This window comes from Scardinius erythrophthalmus (assembly GCF_964197995.2).
Source record: "Scardinius erythrophthalmus genome assembly, chromosome: 4".
Classification (NCBI taxonomy): domain Eukaryota; kingdom Metazoa; phylum Chordata; class Actinopteri; order Cypriniformes; family Leuciscidae; genus Scardinius; species Scardinius erythrophthalmus.
The window spans coordinates 49,272,907-49,292,453 of record NC_138224.1 but is presented as its reverse complement, the minus strand read 5'-3'; the positions used below and the strand labels follow the sequence as shown (position 1 = coordinate 49,292,453).

At 38.0% G+C, this 19,547-nt stretch overlaps 1 protein-coding gene across 1 annotated transcript in view; it reads right to left on the bottom strand.

The window, feature by feature from the left end:
• The window catches only part of LOC308689337 (NACHT, LRR and PYD domains-containing protein 3-like), a gene marked incomplete at its 5' end in the record, with an annotated part of 111,844 nt that overhangs the window by 81,901 nt on the left and 10,396 nt on the right, over nt 1-19,547 (bottom strand). The window contains 2 exons of the mRNA XM_081362988.1: nt 6,411-6,584; nt 15,997-16,170. Coding sequence (XP_081219114.1) covers nt 6,411-6,584; nt 15,997-16,170 — 348 coding nt within the window. The remainder of the gene's footprint in view (nt 1-6,410; nt 6,585-15,996; nt 16,171-19,547) is intronic.

The following is a 19,547-nucleotide window of genomic DNA, read 5'->3' as shown; positions in this document are numbered from 1 at the left end:
AGGGGGAGGAGGCCGCCGCAAGTGAGTTTTTTACGACTGTGTTGTGAAATATACGCCCCCCCACAGCTGTAGGGGGAGCTCGTGGGGAAAACATGCACAACAAAAGGGAAAATCAGCGAAGAAGTGACTAGAGTTCGCTAGAGTTGCCGAGTTCTCCTTTAAAGTTAATAGTTTGGATTTACAATAAAGACAATCTTTTTTGGCCTATACTTGTTGTTGTGTCCCCTCATTTTTGCCACAGGCCATGAGCCGGCTTGTGACAAATGGGGGCTCGTCCGGGAAATATGCAAGTTCTTGGTGGTTAGTTTAAAGGGAGAGCAAGGGTGGGTATAAGGGCCAGCTAACTGGTGTTGGTCTTATTATGGATCTTGTTTTTTTCCCTCTTCTTTATTTATCTCTTTTTTTTTATTTGTTCAGGACATTTCATGGATCAGGGTACTGCAATAGTTATACATGAAATGGCTGGTAGCACAACAAGATTAAATACAAATATTAATTTTATCTCTTGGAATGTAAAGGGTTTGAATAATATCGTTAAGACCAAAAAGTTCTTTCACATTTACAGTCCCTCAAGAGGAGACTTAGATTAAGAAACTCATCTTCTCACCTCGGATGCTTCTCATATTATGGGTTGGTAACTGTTTTCACTACAAATTGCTGTGAAGGCAAGAGGGACAGCAATTCTTCTACATAAGAACATTGCTTTTGAACCTGAATCAGTGATCTCAGATCCAAATGGTCATTATGTTATTGCGGCCGAAAATTTACAAACAGTCCCAGATGTTTTAGCATGCATATGTGGCCCCAATTGGGAAAAAAAATGTGAGTTTTTTAGCTATACTCTCGAATCTTGATAGTCATCACATAGTTATAGGAGGAGATTTTAATTTGGTTCAAAATACAATATTTGACAGGTCGTCTTCAAAACACACCAGGTTGTCCAACTGCCAGACTTCTAGAGACCTAAACTAAACAGATTGGCCTATCAAGGTCAAGGTTTCCAACTACAGTCTTCTTACTTTTCGCATGTTCAGCTTTCATACTCGTGGATTGATTTTTTTTTCTTTTGGATGATAGAATGATACACTGTCAATTCCTGCAACTATCATAGTATAGACATGGTGCATTCAAGACATCTCGTAAATATCATATTTACGAGTTGAACGCACATGAATGCCACCACAATATCGTAAATACAAGTGGGAAGCTTGGGATTTTCTTTAAGCTCTGATATTTGCGAGTTGTGGATGTGTCAGTGAGAAACATGGCAAATACAACAATACTTAAAGGTATTTAGCAATGATATTGTCAGGCTTTTCTATTTAGAGCGAAGTAAGCTAATTGCCTGCACAGAATATGATGGCATTATAACATAATGTAATATGTAACGATAAAGTTTTTTAGTGGCTTCATAAATTAATTAAAAACATAAAAAACCTAGAAATAGAGTTTAAGAACCTTGCTGTATTTTTGTGTAATTAATTAAGAGAAAGTACACTGCCATCTTACTCCGAGGAAAGTGACTTGAACGCAGTGCCGTCGTAAACACGAACTTCCCAGGAGGACTTGAACGCACCATCATCTCTGATCATGCCCCACCTCTTTGGATTTAAGGTTTACACAAACCAGAACTTATTCTAAACAATGGAGATTTAGTTCACATTACTTTCTGATAACAACTTCAAATATTTCCTCACATCTCATTAAATATATATTTTGAAATAAATTACAATATTTCTATTAGCAGCATCACACTGTGGGAGGCATTCAAAGCTTATATCCATGGACTAATAATTGCACGTGTGTCAGTTGAGGAGATCTGAAAATGTCAGGATGGCAGAAATATCTGACCAACTTTCTAAACTGCACCTCCAATATTCTCTGACCCCTTCACCCACAATTTATATAAAAAAAAACCGTCTCCAATTTAATTCAAAGTATAGCTTACTTATAACTCACAAAGTTGAAAAGCAATTGTTGCTTCTTAGGCAGCATTTGTTTAGTTTTTTGGGTGAAAAAGCTGGCAAATCACTTGCTTTTTCAATCTCGAACTGTCTGTGCATCTAGACTGATCCCTAAAATTAAACATTTTAACAGTGACTGTTTCCGACCCGGAGGAAATTAATTTGATTATTTTATCCTATTCTGATCCTTATTCCTCAGAGTGTAACTAAAAATTTTGGAATGGCCCAAAAAAATTGCATGATATTTCAAAATGGTCATCGTCCAGCGATTAACTGAGAGATTTGGTATGCACCAATCAGTTGTACCATTATTGGTTTTGCACGTCTAAGGCAGATCAATAATATTGTTGAATATTAAATGTCCCCAACTAAGCAAAAGCCAATGCAACAGTGGTAAGGAACCAAAACTCCATCAGTGACAGAATGGAGAAAAAAAAATCTTGGGAGAACCCAGGCTCAGTCACTCAGTTCTCCTCTGGGCAATGAACGAACAGTGTATGATTATGATTCAGGCAGCATTACAGGTCAGAAGTCAGATTGGATCAGAACATTCAGAATATTTTCCTTTATATTCTTTAAAATTCTATCTAAGGTTCTTGCCCTTCGCCTTCAGCAAGCGTTGCATGGTTTCATGACTGGGAGACACTTACCAGAATACTTTTTAATACCATTCTTAATGCTGAGAAGGCATTCGACTGGGTAGAGTGATAGTATTTATTTTTTTAGTTTAACCTGTTAAGCTGCAACCCCACTTTTGAAAAATCCCAAGAAATGACATACCCAAACTGAAACAGATACAGTTCATGAACCCTTTGTACTAAAAGCACAAGTATGATCTCATTTGAAAGCTGACACATGGCAGTTTATTGTAATGTAGAATTAGTGATTGTCATAATGACAAATATTGTTATAAATAGCTTCAAAGTTTTGTAAAGTTATTAGAAATTATTTTTTATGAAACATCCTCATGAAAATAAAATTGAAGTTGGCCCTGGAGCAATCTAGAAATGCACTACAGCTAATGCCACATGTCTAAACATTTTATGTTTAAAATCTTAAGATAATAAGTCCAAAACTCTGTATTTAGTGAAATGTTTTTCAAGACCATGTCATGTGACTTTATTTTGATTTGATGCTAAAATGCTACTGATATTTATTGTCATCTTCTTACCATCTATGCAGTATATTGTCTTTATTGTTTTGTGGTGCAAACGATCCCCATTCAGTCTCAGTCTCCCCCTGCACACATTCACACTTCTCCAGCCTGGTTATGGCTGTAAATATGCATTTCTTTTGTCTGCATTATAGTTACTAACGACTGGCTATTCACATGCTATTCATATGGTTTCAGTCACTATAATTTCTTTTCTCAAAGTTCACCCTTACATTCTAAACTGTTTTAAATGCATTTCTTGAATAAAGAAACATTTCAGTAAGCATTCAAAAAATAATAAAAATATAACTTCTAGGTGGCAGGTGCACCTAGGGCTAGCTAGCATGTTAGCTTAGCACACCATCAATACACGACAATTTATGAGATTAAAACCATGTTTGTGCTTATAAACTTACTTTATAAAGCAAATCGAGTATTTTAAATAATTTTCTGTGATCTAATTTGGCTTCAGATAAAAAAATCAGACTAATATATACTATTGTATACTGTTCTGCACAATGATAGTCTATATAGATTAGCATTACATTATAAATATAATATATTATTATTAAGGAAATACCTGGAAATACCTGGCATGGATTGAAAAACACAGGTAACTCAAATATCATAGCAAACATGTTTATTGTCTTCAAAACGACTGTATCTCCATGTTACAGCCATAGTTACAGCGCGATCTCTTGTTAGCTGTGTGTGTGTTCGAGGCTTCCTGGATTGTCACATGATTATGGCACTTCTTCATGTTCTAATACTGTGCACAGGGCGGCGAGGGCGCCCTCAGGCTATTGGTATGAATTGAAAACACATTAACAGAGTATACAAACGCTCATAATGATTACATCGACGCATTTGGGTATAAATTCAATAAATATTATTCCTGTCTATAGAAATCTGATGTAAACCTATGAGAATATATCAATATTTCTCCAAATCTGCACATTTTTTAGCTAAAAGCCCGGAAGGACGTTGTTTTGTGTATCGCTGTCATGACGACGGCACAGGAGTTTTTTTATGAATGAAAGCGGCTGACGCGCATAATTCATATCAAAGGTATCGACTCATTTTTTCATTTCATAACTCCTGACACAAATTAAGAAATAACTGTCGCTATAAGTTTCTCAGAATACAATAGTGGTCAAATTCTGAAACTTGAGTCTTATATCTTTGTAATTATGTATAGTTTGTCAAGGTATAACATTAAATCTGATAGTAACTTTGAACTATTTATAAAAAAAAAACGCTTCAGTGCGCCCGCGCTCTGGCAACGGTTAACAGGTTAAATAAATTTGGTTTCAGCTCCAATTTTATATCACAGATTCGATTACTATACTCCTCCCCTGTAGCATCTTTGCAAACCAATGCAACACTTTCTAAAGCCTTTCCACTTCATCAAGGCACACGCCAAGGTTTCCCCCTTTCGCCTCTATTATTTGCCTTTGCTATTGAGCCACTGGCCATTTGGTTGCAAAGTGAAGAAAAGTTTGAGGACATTACCCAGTTTGGAACCTCTTATGAACTGTCCCTTTATGCAAACTACCTTCTTTTATGTAAGTGTTAATGCTGACGAGGTGTCCATTGTCAGGTATTAATGGACGACGGCGATGCATGAACCGTCTGACGCACAGCGGAGGCCATTAAAATACCTGACAATGGACACCTCGAAGGGCATTAACCCGCTTATACCATGGTCACTTGCCAAATAACACATTTTTAAAACATTAGTTTATATTTTAATTAGTTTTACAATCGAAATCTAAAGTTTTTACACTTGGTTTCCCTGGTTACGCCTGACGGTTTATTTCTAAGTGTCCTCTATCACTTTTTAATGGACACCCTGCAGCCAATCAGAATCGAGTATTCACCCAGACCATGGTATGAATATAATTAAACCATTTTCATCATTACAGCCAATCCTCAAGATTTTTGAATAAAATTGACTGGCTCAGCAAGGATTCAGATATCTAGGCATATTCATCACTGAAAACACACAGATATCTTTATAATTTTTTTAAATTCTTTAATTGATGTTTATAAAATTAAATCTTCACCTCTCTATTTCACTTGAATTTACTTGGGAACAAGAGCTGGGGGTCACTATACTTGAAATAGAGTGGGATTATAAAATGTGCCCAGCACAGTTTGATGCAAAGCAAGATTTTTCATAGAATACACTAAACCAATGCCAGACTACACTATTTCACTACACTATTGGCCAGGAGGCTCATTCTCTTTAAGTGGAAACATGCATGCCCTTCTTCATATGATAGATGGATAAAAGAAATGATGTGTTTAAAGCTGGAAAAAAATTCTTTGAAAGGGTCTTTTAAAACCTTTCATAAAATATGGAAACCTTTGTTAAATTATATTGATACCATTGATCTCGCACTTGACAACACAGATGAGGATAAACTATATATATGTTTTTAATCCTTTTCTTTATATTGCATTGTTTTTTATTATTTTGTACACTTATTGTATTGTTTAACTATTACACTTATATAACTTTTATTGTATTGTTTAACTATTAAATTATAGTATTTTTATTGTTATTGTTATAAGTACTGTGTGTGTAGTGTGGTTGTACTTGGGGTGTAGCTGTGGTTCATTTAATTTTTATATATTCAAGATGTTGTATCTGCACAAAATGGCAATTAATATAAATAAGAAAAGTTGGGTTTGTGCACATGCGTCACCCCACTGGACCTCACCTAACACATGCCCCCTTTCAGACATACTACATAAGTTGCAAAACTATTTTACTGATGAAATAGCAGGGCAGCGCTGACAACAAAATTCTGTGCAATTGTATGAGTGTGTGTGTCTCTACTCTGTGTGTGGGTTTTTGTGTGTGGGTTTTATTTGCGGGATAAAGTGAATAAAAAAGTATTTTGTAGGAAAATCATGGAAATGGTTTGTGATTAATATCCTGTTGTTTGTTATATTTTCTTTGTCTTTGTGGGTTTGTTCTTTTGCTGTTGTAGGCTGTCAGGACCTCTGAAAAAACTGCGATCATTTTGAAAAGTGATATGGAACTGTAATGCAGTCAAGACCTGCCTAGAACTACTTTACCTGTGTGTTTACTGTACATTTTTGCACACCTTATAATGTTCGTCAGCCAATCAGAATGAAGCATTCAACAGCCCCATAGCATAACTAGAGCTAAACCTCTGTAAATTCTCAATAAGAATGTTTGTAAATGTTCTAATGTGAGTAATAAGTGAAGATTGAAATGCTGTTTTTGGAGTTGTTTAATCAACTCGTCATGCTCTACATACTTGAGTTTATCCAGTGTGCAGTTTGAATCCTCTAGTTTATCAATAAGCAGCTTGACTCCTGAATCTCCTGGGTGATTGTAGCTCAAATCCAGCTCTCTCAGGTGTGAGGGGTTTGAACTCAGAGCTGAAGACACATAACCACAGCCTTCCTCTGTCACCATACAGCCAGACAATCTACAAAGACATACAGCAACAGTCCACATCACATTAGTTTGGCAATCAGACATTACTATCACACACTGATCTTGGCTGCGTTTCCCAAAATAAATTCCCAAAAGAATAAATTACTTTTTTTTTTTTTCAAAATTACTTTGTTTTGAATTGAAAATATTTCTACCAGAAAGACTCGGAAGATAAAGTGATGTAACAAAGCTTATATTTATTGGCAGCCCGGCAAGCATTGTAAAATTCTTTGGCGTAGGCCCCGTCCGTAGCTCGTAATCCGAGGGTAGCGGATCTGCATCTCCTGCCTGAAGATGAAGGCAGGGGCGCAGCCGACCCCCCTAGAAGGTATGGACAGGACCATCCTGGTGGTGGTGGGGAGGATGGAGGTTGTTGTCGCGTCGGCATCTGCGAACTCAAACATAAGTACCTATCTTTTATACAGAAGGTATAAAGACGTGATTGGATAGAGATGAAAGTAATAAGTGACGTAGTGAGTCTTCCTGGCAGAACTTAGCTAAAGCTTCCATATCATTTACATTTAGACAAGAAACATTAACAGTCATACAAAAAACTGTGAATGTGTGCATATTTCAAATATTTCAAGTATTTCAAATGCATTCATTTACAATGAATTCTAATAAATTCTTAATTTCCCTTAATTATCTTTAAATCTGTTTATTGAACTTTTACGATAATACCAGGATACATATACAGGAGAATAGTGAGAAATATATGAAGCTCATAACATCTCTCAACCAGTCATCAGAAGATGAAGGGAGATTGTGTTTCCAGAGCAGAAGAATGCACCGTCTAGCTAATAATGTTAAAAAGGCAAAAGCCTTTGCATCATTTCCAGACAAGCCAGTGACATTTGAAGAAAGTCCAAAACGTGCAACCAAAGGGCAAGGCTCAATCTGTCTCTTTGTCACTGAAGAAAACCAATTAAAGATTGATAGTCAAAAAGAAGTTAACGATGGACATAACCAAACCATATGTAATAAATCAGCAGGGGCCTGATGGCAACAATGACAGAGAGGATCAACATCAGGCTTAATTTTTGCCAACCTCACTTTTGTCCAGTTAATTCAATGAATAAATTAATTGGATAAGACTGTGACGAGCCCAAATAGAAGAGGTATGAACACGGGACAGGATCTGGTTCCAAGTCTCATCATCAAATGTGAGGCATAGATCCGACTCCCACGGTTGTCTAATAAATGTGAGAGAGGAAGTGGAGATGGAGGAAATCAGCCTGTGTATCGTAGACAATGCACTCCTTTTATCTAAGGCTACTGGGGGGCTATAAGCAAAACCACACCGGCCCGCCGCCCCTCACCATGGGCAACTCCAGAGTGGTGAAGAGTCCATCCTCTCTCAAGGAGTGTGGTTCCAGAGCCCAAGCTGTGCGTAGAAGTGATCCCAACTATCTCTAGTTGGAACCTCTCAACCTCACGCACAATCTCAGGCTCCTTCCCTGCCAGCGAGGTGACGTTCCACATCCCTAGAGCTAGTTTCCGTGTCCAGGGATCGGGTTGTCGAGGCCTCTGCCTTCGACTGCTGCCTGATCCTCTCAGCACCGGCCCCTTACGGTCCCTCCTGTAGGTGTTGAGCCCACGGGAAGGCGGCCCCACATCACTCCTTCGGGCTGAGCCCGGCCGGACCCCGTGGGGGGAGGCCCGGCCACCAGGCACTCGATTACGAGCCCCAACCCCGAGCCTGGCTCCAGGGTGGGGCCTCGGCTGCGCCATACCGGGCGATGTCACGGTCCTCGATTTACTATTTCTCATAAAGGGTTTTTGAACCACTCTTAGTCTGACCCGTTGCCTAGGACCTGTTTGCCTTGGGAGACCCTACCAGGGGCATATAGCCCCGGACAACATAGCTCCTAGGGTCATTCGGGTACTCAAACCCCTCCACCACGTTAACCCTCTGGGGTCTGGGGTGTTTTTGGGGTCCTTGAGATGTTCTGACATGCCCTGACATTTGTGCTTTTTTCAGTTGCTTATAAACATATTAATGGCAAAGGTGTAAATTCACCCTATATAGCACAAACAGGACTTCCATAATATGTGAGCCACATGTATGTACATGTTTTCATTTTTGAGAGAATAATGTTTATGCGTGGTTATCGAAAAAACTAAAAATTAAAGTTTCTGAAATAAGGCCACAAAACACATACTAAATATGTGGCAATAAGACTTTTGACTAATGGATGTCATCGCCTAGTGTTTTTTCTTCAAAATGATATGAAAATCATCCTGCCTAATCATTCACATAAAACGATACATTGATTTTAGTTTTGTGAAACACTTTTAGTTTGGAAAGCCAATATGCGGATGGGGCGTAAAAGCTCCAACAGCATCATGCATATTTAGTAGTTCACACCTGGTGAGACTACGTCCCTGCATACTTAATGAGCCATTCATTCAGGTGTGTCACCTATAGCTAACTTAAATATACAAGCTTCATAAAAATGATCATTCTAGGAGAAAATTTCAGATGGCATTTAGAGGCTTTTGCATCTGAACTCTTCATATATACACACACACATATATATATGCATGCACATACATACTTTATAATCTTTTCAAAACTAGTCAACGTCTTTCAAAACTAAAGTATACATTTTATCATACGTATTTCAAAGTAAAGGATTCATTATTTAGTTGATGACTTTATTTTTGACAAAACACATACAGTATATTCCTCATCTCAGTATAGCAATAGAGTTTGCTAAAAGCTGTTCATTCAATACAGCAGTATTTGAAAATCGATCATATTTTGTAAAATTACATTTATATTTGCATTTATGTCAAAACCTAGACACTTTTAAACATCAAAAGGACATTTATTAATATGTATTCGTGTCAAAATGACAAATAAACAGATTTTCCTATTCAATTTTGCATGGAAACGCTTCCAAGATGCTTGCGTGTCGCGTGAAAAATAGGCGTCGGTTCTATTTCTAGAATACACGCGTTTTCCACGCGGCTCGTGCCGCGCCTGAGACGCGTGTCTCACACAGGCAGTGTGCAAACTCTAAACTGTTAACATGGGAGCCGAAATAAAAACGGACACGCCACGCAGCCGAGACGCTTACGCCATGCATCCAGTGTTTCACCGGCCTTATCCAGCGGATGTGGGCGTTTCACAGGTTTGTATGGATCGCCTCACATTTGCGTTTGAATAGCGCGGTCTCCGTAGGCGGAGTCACATTAAAACTTAATTAGCTGAGATGAGAACGACTGACATCTCTCTCTTTACATACATATTATATAAACTGTGAATATTTGTTTTTTATAAAAATTACTTCCAACCCTCATTTGTCCTTTGGGGTCAATATGACCCCAAGCGACTTTTCTTTCATTAAAAAAAATGGTTCCCTTCATCTCAGTGGAATAAAATTTGGTGACTTTTCCTACATTACCTATCTATACACACACAAAAAAACTGGGCTTGATTCGGTTGTTCTAAAGGCATGTAAAAAAAAAAGTCACACTCATGACCTTTGGGGTCAATATGACCCCACATTGAAATGAATGGGAAAATCGGGAAAAAATGGGTTTTTATTTTTCATTTGTCAAAAAAAATCTATAAATCCAGAATAAATCTGAAAATTTTAATACCACAATGAAGTCCTGGTACTCGAGCACAAATGCAATGTGGAACGAACATGATCACTTGCACACACACACATGCTCGCGCACACAAACACACACACAGGTGTGACTCCAATAGAAAGCATTTTTATAGAAATTGACAAATAAAATCAATAATTCCAGCATAAATCTGAAAATTCTCACACATAAATGAAGGCCTGGTACTAGAGCACTAATGCAATGTGGAATGAACATTATCACACACACATATGCGCCCACACACACACAGACACAAATACACACACAGACAGAGAGAGGTGTGACTGCAATAGAGAGCATTTTTATAGAAATTGGGAAATAAAATCAATAATTTCTGCATAAATCTAAAAAATTTCACACATAAATGAAGGTATGGTATGGGAGCACAAATGCAGCGTGGAAAGAACATGACTACACACAGATCACATACACAGAGAGACAAACACAAACAAACAAGTGTGACTGCAAAAGAGAGCATTTTTATTGAAATTGGTAAATAAAATCAATAATTCCAGCATGAATCTAAAAATGTTCACACATAAATGAAGGCCTGGTACTAGAGAAAAAAAAATGTGGAATGAGCATGATTACACACACACACATGCACGTGCATGCACACAAACACACACAGACACACAGTGTGTTTACTTTCACTCCTATTCCTATCCGCCTATAGCTGTTTTTTTTTTTTTACTGTCTTTTTTTTTGTATTATTTTTTTTTTATTTATTTATTTCTTATTCTAAAGTTAATCATTTTATACATTTCTATTATTGAAATAATATGCAATTGCAATCAAGTAGTTTCTTTTAGTGGCAACTTATGTGACATTATTGCAAATTTATATAGCATTATTGCAATAACAAGACACTTCAAAAGACCTCAAACAACAACAAAAAATTCTAAACTTTGACACAATACTGATTTAATGTATTTTAAAATGTTTAAATATATAATTCATCAAAAAAGTTGTTATAAGAGCAATAAGTCACATCCAGAAAAATGAATGGATCTCTATGGGGCCTCTGCTGGAAGTATATGGTAATTACACTTTGTGGCTAAAACTATATTATCTACAAAAAAACATCTAACCACCAGATGGCAGAATTCTGCATCTAACACCTAGATCAATATCCAGAAACAACTCATATTTAAATTTGATCATCATAAATGTGTTTTTTTCATAAAAATGTTATATTTCATACGTATGCTAATGGTGTAGTTGAGGAATTTTGCAGTAAATAGGTAAAAAAGTACTTCATATCCCCCAAAACACAGCATAAAAATATAGATGAGAAGTAAACGAAAAAAATGATATATAATTTGTATTATTAAAATGTATATTTCTTGTACAAAAGCTCTGTGCATCTTTGGGGTCATATAGACCCCAAATGCACTGAGTGTAAACAGGAAACTAAGGTCATATAAGGGTTAAAAGAAGAGAATTCAAGCTTCATGCCTGTATGTCTGTATGCCTGTTTGACTGAGTATTCGCTGAGTTACAGTTCATTTTTGGACGCGTTTCAGAATTGACTTCACTGACGGAGAGTAGGCAGAACTCGCATCATGTTTATTTTTCTTTATTTGGCGAAAAGCACAACACTTTGTTTTTATTATGAGCATACACAAAAAAAATACACACTAAACAGGATCGATTGATGTATAACACAAGCATATAAGATAAAAATGATTATTATTATTTTTTTTTTTTTGCACTCATACGGAAAAAAAGAGCCTATCGCGCCGGCGCGATAGCCGACCCCAGGGGGTTAAGGTGGCAGTTCAAGGAGGGGGTTAGTAAATTTTAGTTTAGTAAAATTCCATAAAAAATTTGTTAAAGGGTGAAATGAAATGCTATTTCATGCATACTGAGTTTTTTACACTGGAAAAGAGTTGGATTCCCATGCTAAACATGGACAAAGTTTCAAAAACTAAGTTGTACGTTTGAAGGAGTATTTTTGTTCCAAAAATACTCCTTCCGGTTTGTCACAAGTTTCGGAAAGTTTTTTTCGAGTATGGGTATGTGTGACATCAGATGTAACGGAATTTCCTTATATGGGTCCTAAGGGCACTTCTCCGGTAAGATCGCGGCCAAGAGCAAGAGAGTGAAAGCAGTTCGCCATCAAAGCGCCCTGTCCGGCTTTTGGGAAGTCAGTGTCACCAAAGAAGTGTGTTTTGGTTGCCAGGGCAAGACAACCCTGCACAGATTCCCAAAGAACCCAGCATTAAGGAACCCGTGGATGGAGTTTGTTTTCCTGAGCATAAACAGAGTTGTGTTCCCTGCATTTCGACAATGATTGTTTTATAAACAAAGCCCAGATCGACGGATTTGCAGATCGTCTAATGCTTAGGATTGTAGCAATACAGATATTTTTCTGTACTGCCCCTTTAAGTACTTTCATTTTCTGTCACGTCCTCCCAAAAACCTATACTCTGGCAGGATTGGAGGAGAAGGAATTAACAACGGAAATGAGTATGGGGCATGTTTTAAAGAGGTTTAGTGGCTGTCATGTTGAACTGGAAGAGTGTGCGCTAGCTTTCCTGTTGGAGGCAGTCATTGCGGGTGGATTTCGTGAGAAAAGTGGGTGTTTTTCGGGCATCGTGGAGAGGAAGTAGTGCTGTTTGATTAGCCTCTCGGCTAGCGGATGTGTCCTTTGGCCTTTCTCAAGTTTAGAGCGGATTGGAGTTTTGCATCGTACTCCATAACCGGTGGCTTGGTGGAGCAGGGACAAAGATAGGAGCAAGACGGACTGACGCTGCCGATGTTCCCGAGTCACTCTTGACCACCCGTGCTGCCAACTTGGTCAGTGTTGCTATATTTCCAAACACGAAATGAGTTTACACGCACACACACACACACACACACACACACACACACAGCACTCAGTGCGCAGATTTAACGAGTGCTAGTTTTTCTCGTGTTTTTTTTTTCCTCTTCTTTTTCTCTCTCTCTATTTTTTGAATTTGAATATACATTGCTACCGTGATTTAAAGAGTGTTGAATTTTTTCTTTTTTCTCTTGTTTATTGTTGTGTTATTTTTGAAGTACACTGTGTTGATAAAGAGAAAAGAAAACTTGTTAATTCGTATTAAACACAGTTGTATAAAATTTCTTATGTATTTAGTTTTTTTTTCTCTTTTTGTATGTAACGGGTGGTTGGTATAGCTATCCGGGACGATAATCTTTGTGGCAAGTGTATACTATACTTGTCTGGCGCCCGAACATTAATGATTGTTTTTTTTTTCTCGAGGTTTTGGGACTGAGTCAATGTAGGACTGTTGCTGACCGCTAAAAGAAAGATCGGCACTGTGGTCTAGCGGTTAGGACTCCGTGTTACCACGCCGGATATCCGGGTTCGATTCTCGCCTTAAATTTTTTTTTTTTTTTTTTTTTTTTTTTGTTCAGTTTTTTTCTTTATTGGGCGATGCCACCGTTACAGGATCGAGCAGTCGCAATGATAAAGATTTGGGTCGTGCGTTGGAACCGGACGGTGAGTAAAACTGTTGAACTGAACAAATGTCTCTGTGTGTTGTCACTAGCTCGGCGCGTTAGCACAGCTAAGCTTCGCCCACAGGGCCCGCCTCCAGCCGCTCGTTTTTATCCGGAAAGACTCGGTACAGTCTATCTTTCTGTTATTAACCTGTTAACCGTTGCCAGTGCGCCCGCGCACTGAAGCGTTTTTTTTTATTATTTAGTTCAAATTTAATATCAGATTTAATGTTATACCTTGACAAACTATACATCATTAAAAAGATATAATACTCAAGTTTCAGTATTTGACCACTATTGTATTCTGAGAAACTTATAGCGACAGTTATTTCTTAATTTCTGTCAGGAGTTATGAAATGAAAAAATGAGTCGATACCTTTAATATGAATTATGCGCGTCATCCGCTTTCATTCATAAAAAAAACTCTGTGCTCTGTGCTGTGCAGCGATACACAAAACAACTTCCCTCAGGGCTTTAGCTCAAAACTGTGCAGATTTGGAGAAATATTGATAGATTCTCATAGGTTTACATCAGATTTCTATTGACAGGAATAATATTTATTGAATTTATACCCAAATGCGTCGATGTAATCTTTATGAGCATTTGGCACTCTCATTTACTGGGTTTTCAATTCATACCAATAGCCTGAGGGCGCTATATGCACAATAATAACCCATATATGGGACATGAAGAAGAGCCATGATCATGTGACATTCCAGGACGTCACTGATACACACAAAGCTAACAAGAGATCGCTGTATCATGCAGATACAGATATTTTGAAGACAATAAACATGATTGCAATGATATTTAAGTTACCTGTGTTTTTCAAGCCATGCCAGGTATTTTCATAATAATAGATTATATTTATAATGTAATGCTAATCTATAGACCATCATTGTGCAGAATATGATCAAATAGTATATTTTCTGTCTGATTTTTTTTATCTGATGTCAAATTAGATCACAGAAGATTATTTAAAACACTTCACTTGCGTTTTAAAGTAAGTTTGGAGCACAAACATGGTTTTAATCTCATAAATTGTCATGTATTGATGGTGTGCTAAGCTAACATGCTAGCTAGCTCTAGGTGCTTCTATCTTGAAAAAAAAATAACTAAATACAGAGTTTTAGACTTATCATCTTCAGATTTTAAACATAAAATGTTTAGACATGTGGCTTTAGCTGTAGTGCATTTCTAGATTGCTACAGGGTCAACTTCAATTTTACTTTCATGAAGATGTTTCATAAAAATAAATTTCTAATAACTTTACAAAACTTTAAAGCTATTTATAACAATTTTTTTCATTATGACAATAATTAATTCTACATTTACAATAAACTGCCAGGTGTCAGCTTTCAAATGAGATCATACTTGTGCTTTTAGTACAAATGGTTCATGAACTGTATCTGTTTCAGTTTGGGTATGTCATTTCTGGGGATTTTTCAAAAGTGGGGTTGCAGCTTAACAGGTTAATATAATAAAACAAAATACTTTTTGGAGATATGAAGGATGCAATATTACTCTATAGGTACTCAAGATTAACAGGAGATTGAGTGAAAATGATCATTTCACCCCCCCCCCTTTAAGTGTGCTGCAAAGCAGAGTGCCAGTGCTGTTTTCTCCTGCTGCATTTCTTTCTTTTTACATTGTTGCCTTGGCTACTATTTGTCTGTAAGTACTGTACATATTACTAAAAAAATTTAAAAGTAATTGTACTTGGCATATCTTTGGGTTATTGGAGTTTTCTCATGTCAAATGACTAAACTGATAGTTAGCATATGAGCTATTAGCTATGACTCAGCATTTCTGTTGCTATAAGTTGTTTACTTTAGGTATCTGTATTGGTTTGATCTTATTTCTATTTGTCTTTTGTTTTCTTTGTTACAGTTTTACAGTATAATAAGAAAAGTAAAGTATCTTCGTGGAACCTAAGAAAAGTTATGCCTTGTGTTTTTTGGAGAACTTTACACTGTTAGCTAACTGTCGAGCTTTGAAAAAGCAACTCATTGCAAGGAAAAGATACAAATCATGCATGAAATAGAAGCATTTTACAGTTTTAGTAACTGTTGCAAATTCAATCTTCATACAGTCCAATCCCTTCCCCTCACCCCAAATAATATTTTTCTTAGACTAATGCAGTCCATGTGGGTCATACGTCTGTATAAACATGGAAAAATATCACATTCCTGCAACTGTTTTGTCTCTTGCGGGTGCTAAGCGGCCGCTTACCTTGCTTATTGGTTAAGTCAGCCTCTGATTATAGCATAGTTAATAATTTTAAAACCATTCACCTCAGTATCTCCAGCTGACAGTTTGGACTCTTCAGTCTATCAGAAAGAAGCTTCACTCCAGAATCCTGCAGGTCATTGTTACTCAGGTCCAGCTCTCTCAGAAAGGAGTTTAAGGATTGTAGAGCTGATGATAAACTCTCACAGGACTGAGCTGTGAGATTACAGCTGTGTAGCCTGTGTAGAGAACAAAACAAAAAGCAGTAGTAATGCTTATTAGCGTTTATAATCTGGAGCTTGAAAAAAAACTTTAACTCTAGTGAATTAAACAAAGCTAAAACAGTTATCTCTTCATTGAACATTAAATCCGCATTTATTTTCACAAACATTACTTTTATCTATTTTTCCAAACTTTCTAGACCTGCAAGATGTTTTTAACTGACCTTTTTGGGCAACAATCACCCTCTTGGCTTTTTGTATTGACCCCTTGGAACAACTGGAGTTACAGTTTTGGAATAACTTTATCATTAGCATTCTACATTAAGCCCTCACACAGCCTAGCTCTAACCTTGGTCCTTACAGTCAGAATGTATATTTATATGAATACATCACAACCTTCACAATTTGATATTCATACTAAGACATATCCTGTTCTCTCAACAATGCATTGTTAGAATTAATAATAAATAAAAAAATGTTTTGTCACTTGTGGGTGCTAAGGGGCCGCTTACCTTGCTTCTTGGTTAACCCTCTGGGGTCTGAGGTGTTTTCTGGGCTCTGGAGGTGTTCTGACATGCTCTGACATTTGTGCTTATTTCTGTTACTTGTTACATTTTCATGGCTAAAGTCTGATTACACTGTATTTAGCACAAACTCTGCTACAATAATATATCAGCAGCATGTATGTAAAAGTTTGTAGTTTTGAGATAGACATTTATGTGTGGTTTGTGAAAAAAAATTGTCACTGAAATAAGGTCACGAAACCCATACTGATTATTTCTTCACACAACTTTTGAAAATTGTATCACAATAGCCGCTAGTGCAGCTGTACCATCATCTTCTCCCAGAAAGAAGGACATTTTTCAGTGTCACTCAGTTCAAAGAACGATGGAATCAATATTTCAGATCTGGGCAGAAAGGTTTCTCTTATACTGGTGTATTTAGAGCAGAAGAGAAGAAAGTGTTCCTCATCCTCGATGTGCTGTTGGTCACAGTGTCTACAGATCCTCTGCTCTCTCTCTGTCCATGTTAGTCTACGTCTATCGTAGACTCTCTATCTCTAGATCATGGTCACTTAATATGTATTTGGAGAGGATTTGTCTTTCTTTAAAATGTTTAATAAATAGATAACTGGCCAATTCAGTGGTTCTATTGAGGGTCGAGTAACATTGGAGTTTATTCTGGAGGGCAAAATGTGCTTTTAGTGCTTCATCATGGGTGTCTTTTAGATGTTTGTGGATTTGGTTAATGATAGGTTTGGGGTTGATGGGGAGTATAGTCTGATGGACGAGTTGGAGAGCGAGTGTGTTCAGAGGATGAGGTTCTGCTGAGGTTTTATTGGCGAGGAGGGCTTTATATTGCACTAACTCTGGATCAGACTGATGGAGATGATGCCAGAATTGCAACACATCTCTTCTGGATCTCGATGTTCAGCGGGTACAGGCCCAGCTCAGCCCTGCAGGCCGCAGTGGATGTGTTTCTGTGAACCCCTAAAATATTTTTGCCAATTTCCAATTGTAATTTTTCTACTGATGTTTTATCCCAATTTTTACAATTTAGTACTGGTCCCCAAATTTCACATCCATATAAAAGTATTGGTTTTATTATTGAATTATATAATTTTATCCAGGTTTTAATGGGTAATTTTAAGTGTCCACATCAAGACTTTATAGCATAGAAAGCCCTCCGAGCCTTTTCACTCAGGGTTTTGACAGCCCATTCTATCATTATATCATTCTGAGCAACCTTGCACAAAGAATGAGATTTAAAAAAGAATGGCTTTTTGATTGTTTGGATTTATTTACAACACAACATAATCCAAAGATACACAACAAATGACAAAAAAGCACATTATTGAAAACAATGATCCAAAGACAGAGACCTTTGTGCCATTCCTAAAAACATTGTACATACCTTTCATTTCCAAGGTGTTTGATTTTCACTTTACCATGTTCATGTACAGAGACTCATGTGAATGTTGAAGTCAGCAGGAATTATCAGTGGGAAATCTGATCCCAGTAAAAAAAAAAAAAAAAAAAAAAAACTGTGAACATGCTGATATCAAGAGAAACGTACTCGGTTACTAACGTAACCTCGGTTCTCTCTAGAGAGGGAACGAGTATTGCGTAAATAGCTTTACGCTAGGTGAAAAACTCTTTTTCCACGAGATACTGAAGCCAAAAAATTATCCTTAATTTTGAAATACTGTAAAACGCGTTGCAGCAGCATGCAGACATGGGCGAGACAGCTCGCGCGCCCATTGGCTGCTCTGCGGCAACTGCACCAGCCTATCGAGAGAGGCCCCTCATGACGTCAGGACCAATGAGGGCGCTTCGCGCCCATTACGTCATATCCCGCCAAAAGCGGGTGGTGCTTGGGCTATAAATACGGCCCCGAAAGGCTGGTTCACCGGTTTTTCATCGCCGAAGCGAACCAGAGCATGATGCATGCACGGCAAGATACGTAGTACTCGTTCCCTCTCTAGAGAGAACCAAGGTTATGTTAGTAACCTTTGTTCGGCGTTTGCAGGCGTGCGTGTATTATAACAGGCTCGTTTGCTGCAATATTGATATTTCGAGTCGCCTGAGAAATGTGTGAGAAGGTTTACACCTGACCGGTACCAATCGGTCGCTGTCCAAGGTTTCAGAGCTGAGATGCATTTCTGATCGACCTTGAGGCGCAAGAGACCGGAGGTCCACGCTCGGCGCGGTACGCGCACTTTCAACCAGTACTGCAGCGGGCGCATGCGAAGCAGACCAAGCTGAAGCACTGAAGATGCTGAAGCCATGAGACCCAGCATCTTCTGAAACTTTTGAGCGGGACTAAAGTGCCGTGGTGAAAGATTTTTGTCATGCGCTGAATACTCAGTCTGCGATGTGGCGACAGTTGTGTTGTCATAGACAGCGAGTCCAGTTCTGTACCCAGAAAAGATATTTTATATTTTTATAGGCCAAACGGCAGGACTGTGTATTGATATGCCTGGCCCTCGAAGGAGAATCTCAAAAATCGCCTGTGACGTGACGCTATTTGTATTTGAAAATAAACGTCTGTGTGTGACCGCATGTGACTAAAAGCACTCTCTTTTCTCATTTCGCCAGCTACGCACGCGAACCATAGAAACGGTGTCTGGGTGCAGGCGAGCGGGTTGTACAACGCGCTCAGTGGCTGCAAAATACACATCTGCAGTCGCATTTTTAAGGGAACTGACAGAGCGAAGCATTGACGGCATAATTTTATCTACCGGAAGACCCGGGATTTGAACACGGGTCTCTCGTGCGAAAACCTAAGATTCCGCCGCTGAGCCACAGGGGGGGAACACATAAGCTTTCAGTAGCACGAGCATATAAGAGAGCGTCAACATGTTTGCTTCGGCGTTTGTTTGCAGGCGTGCGTGT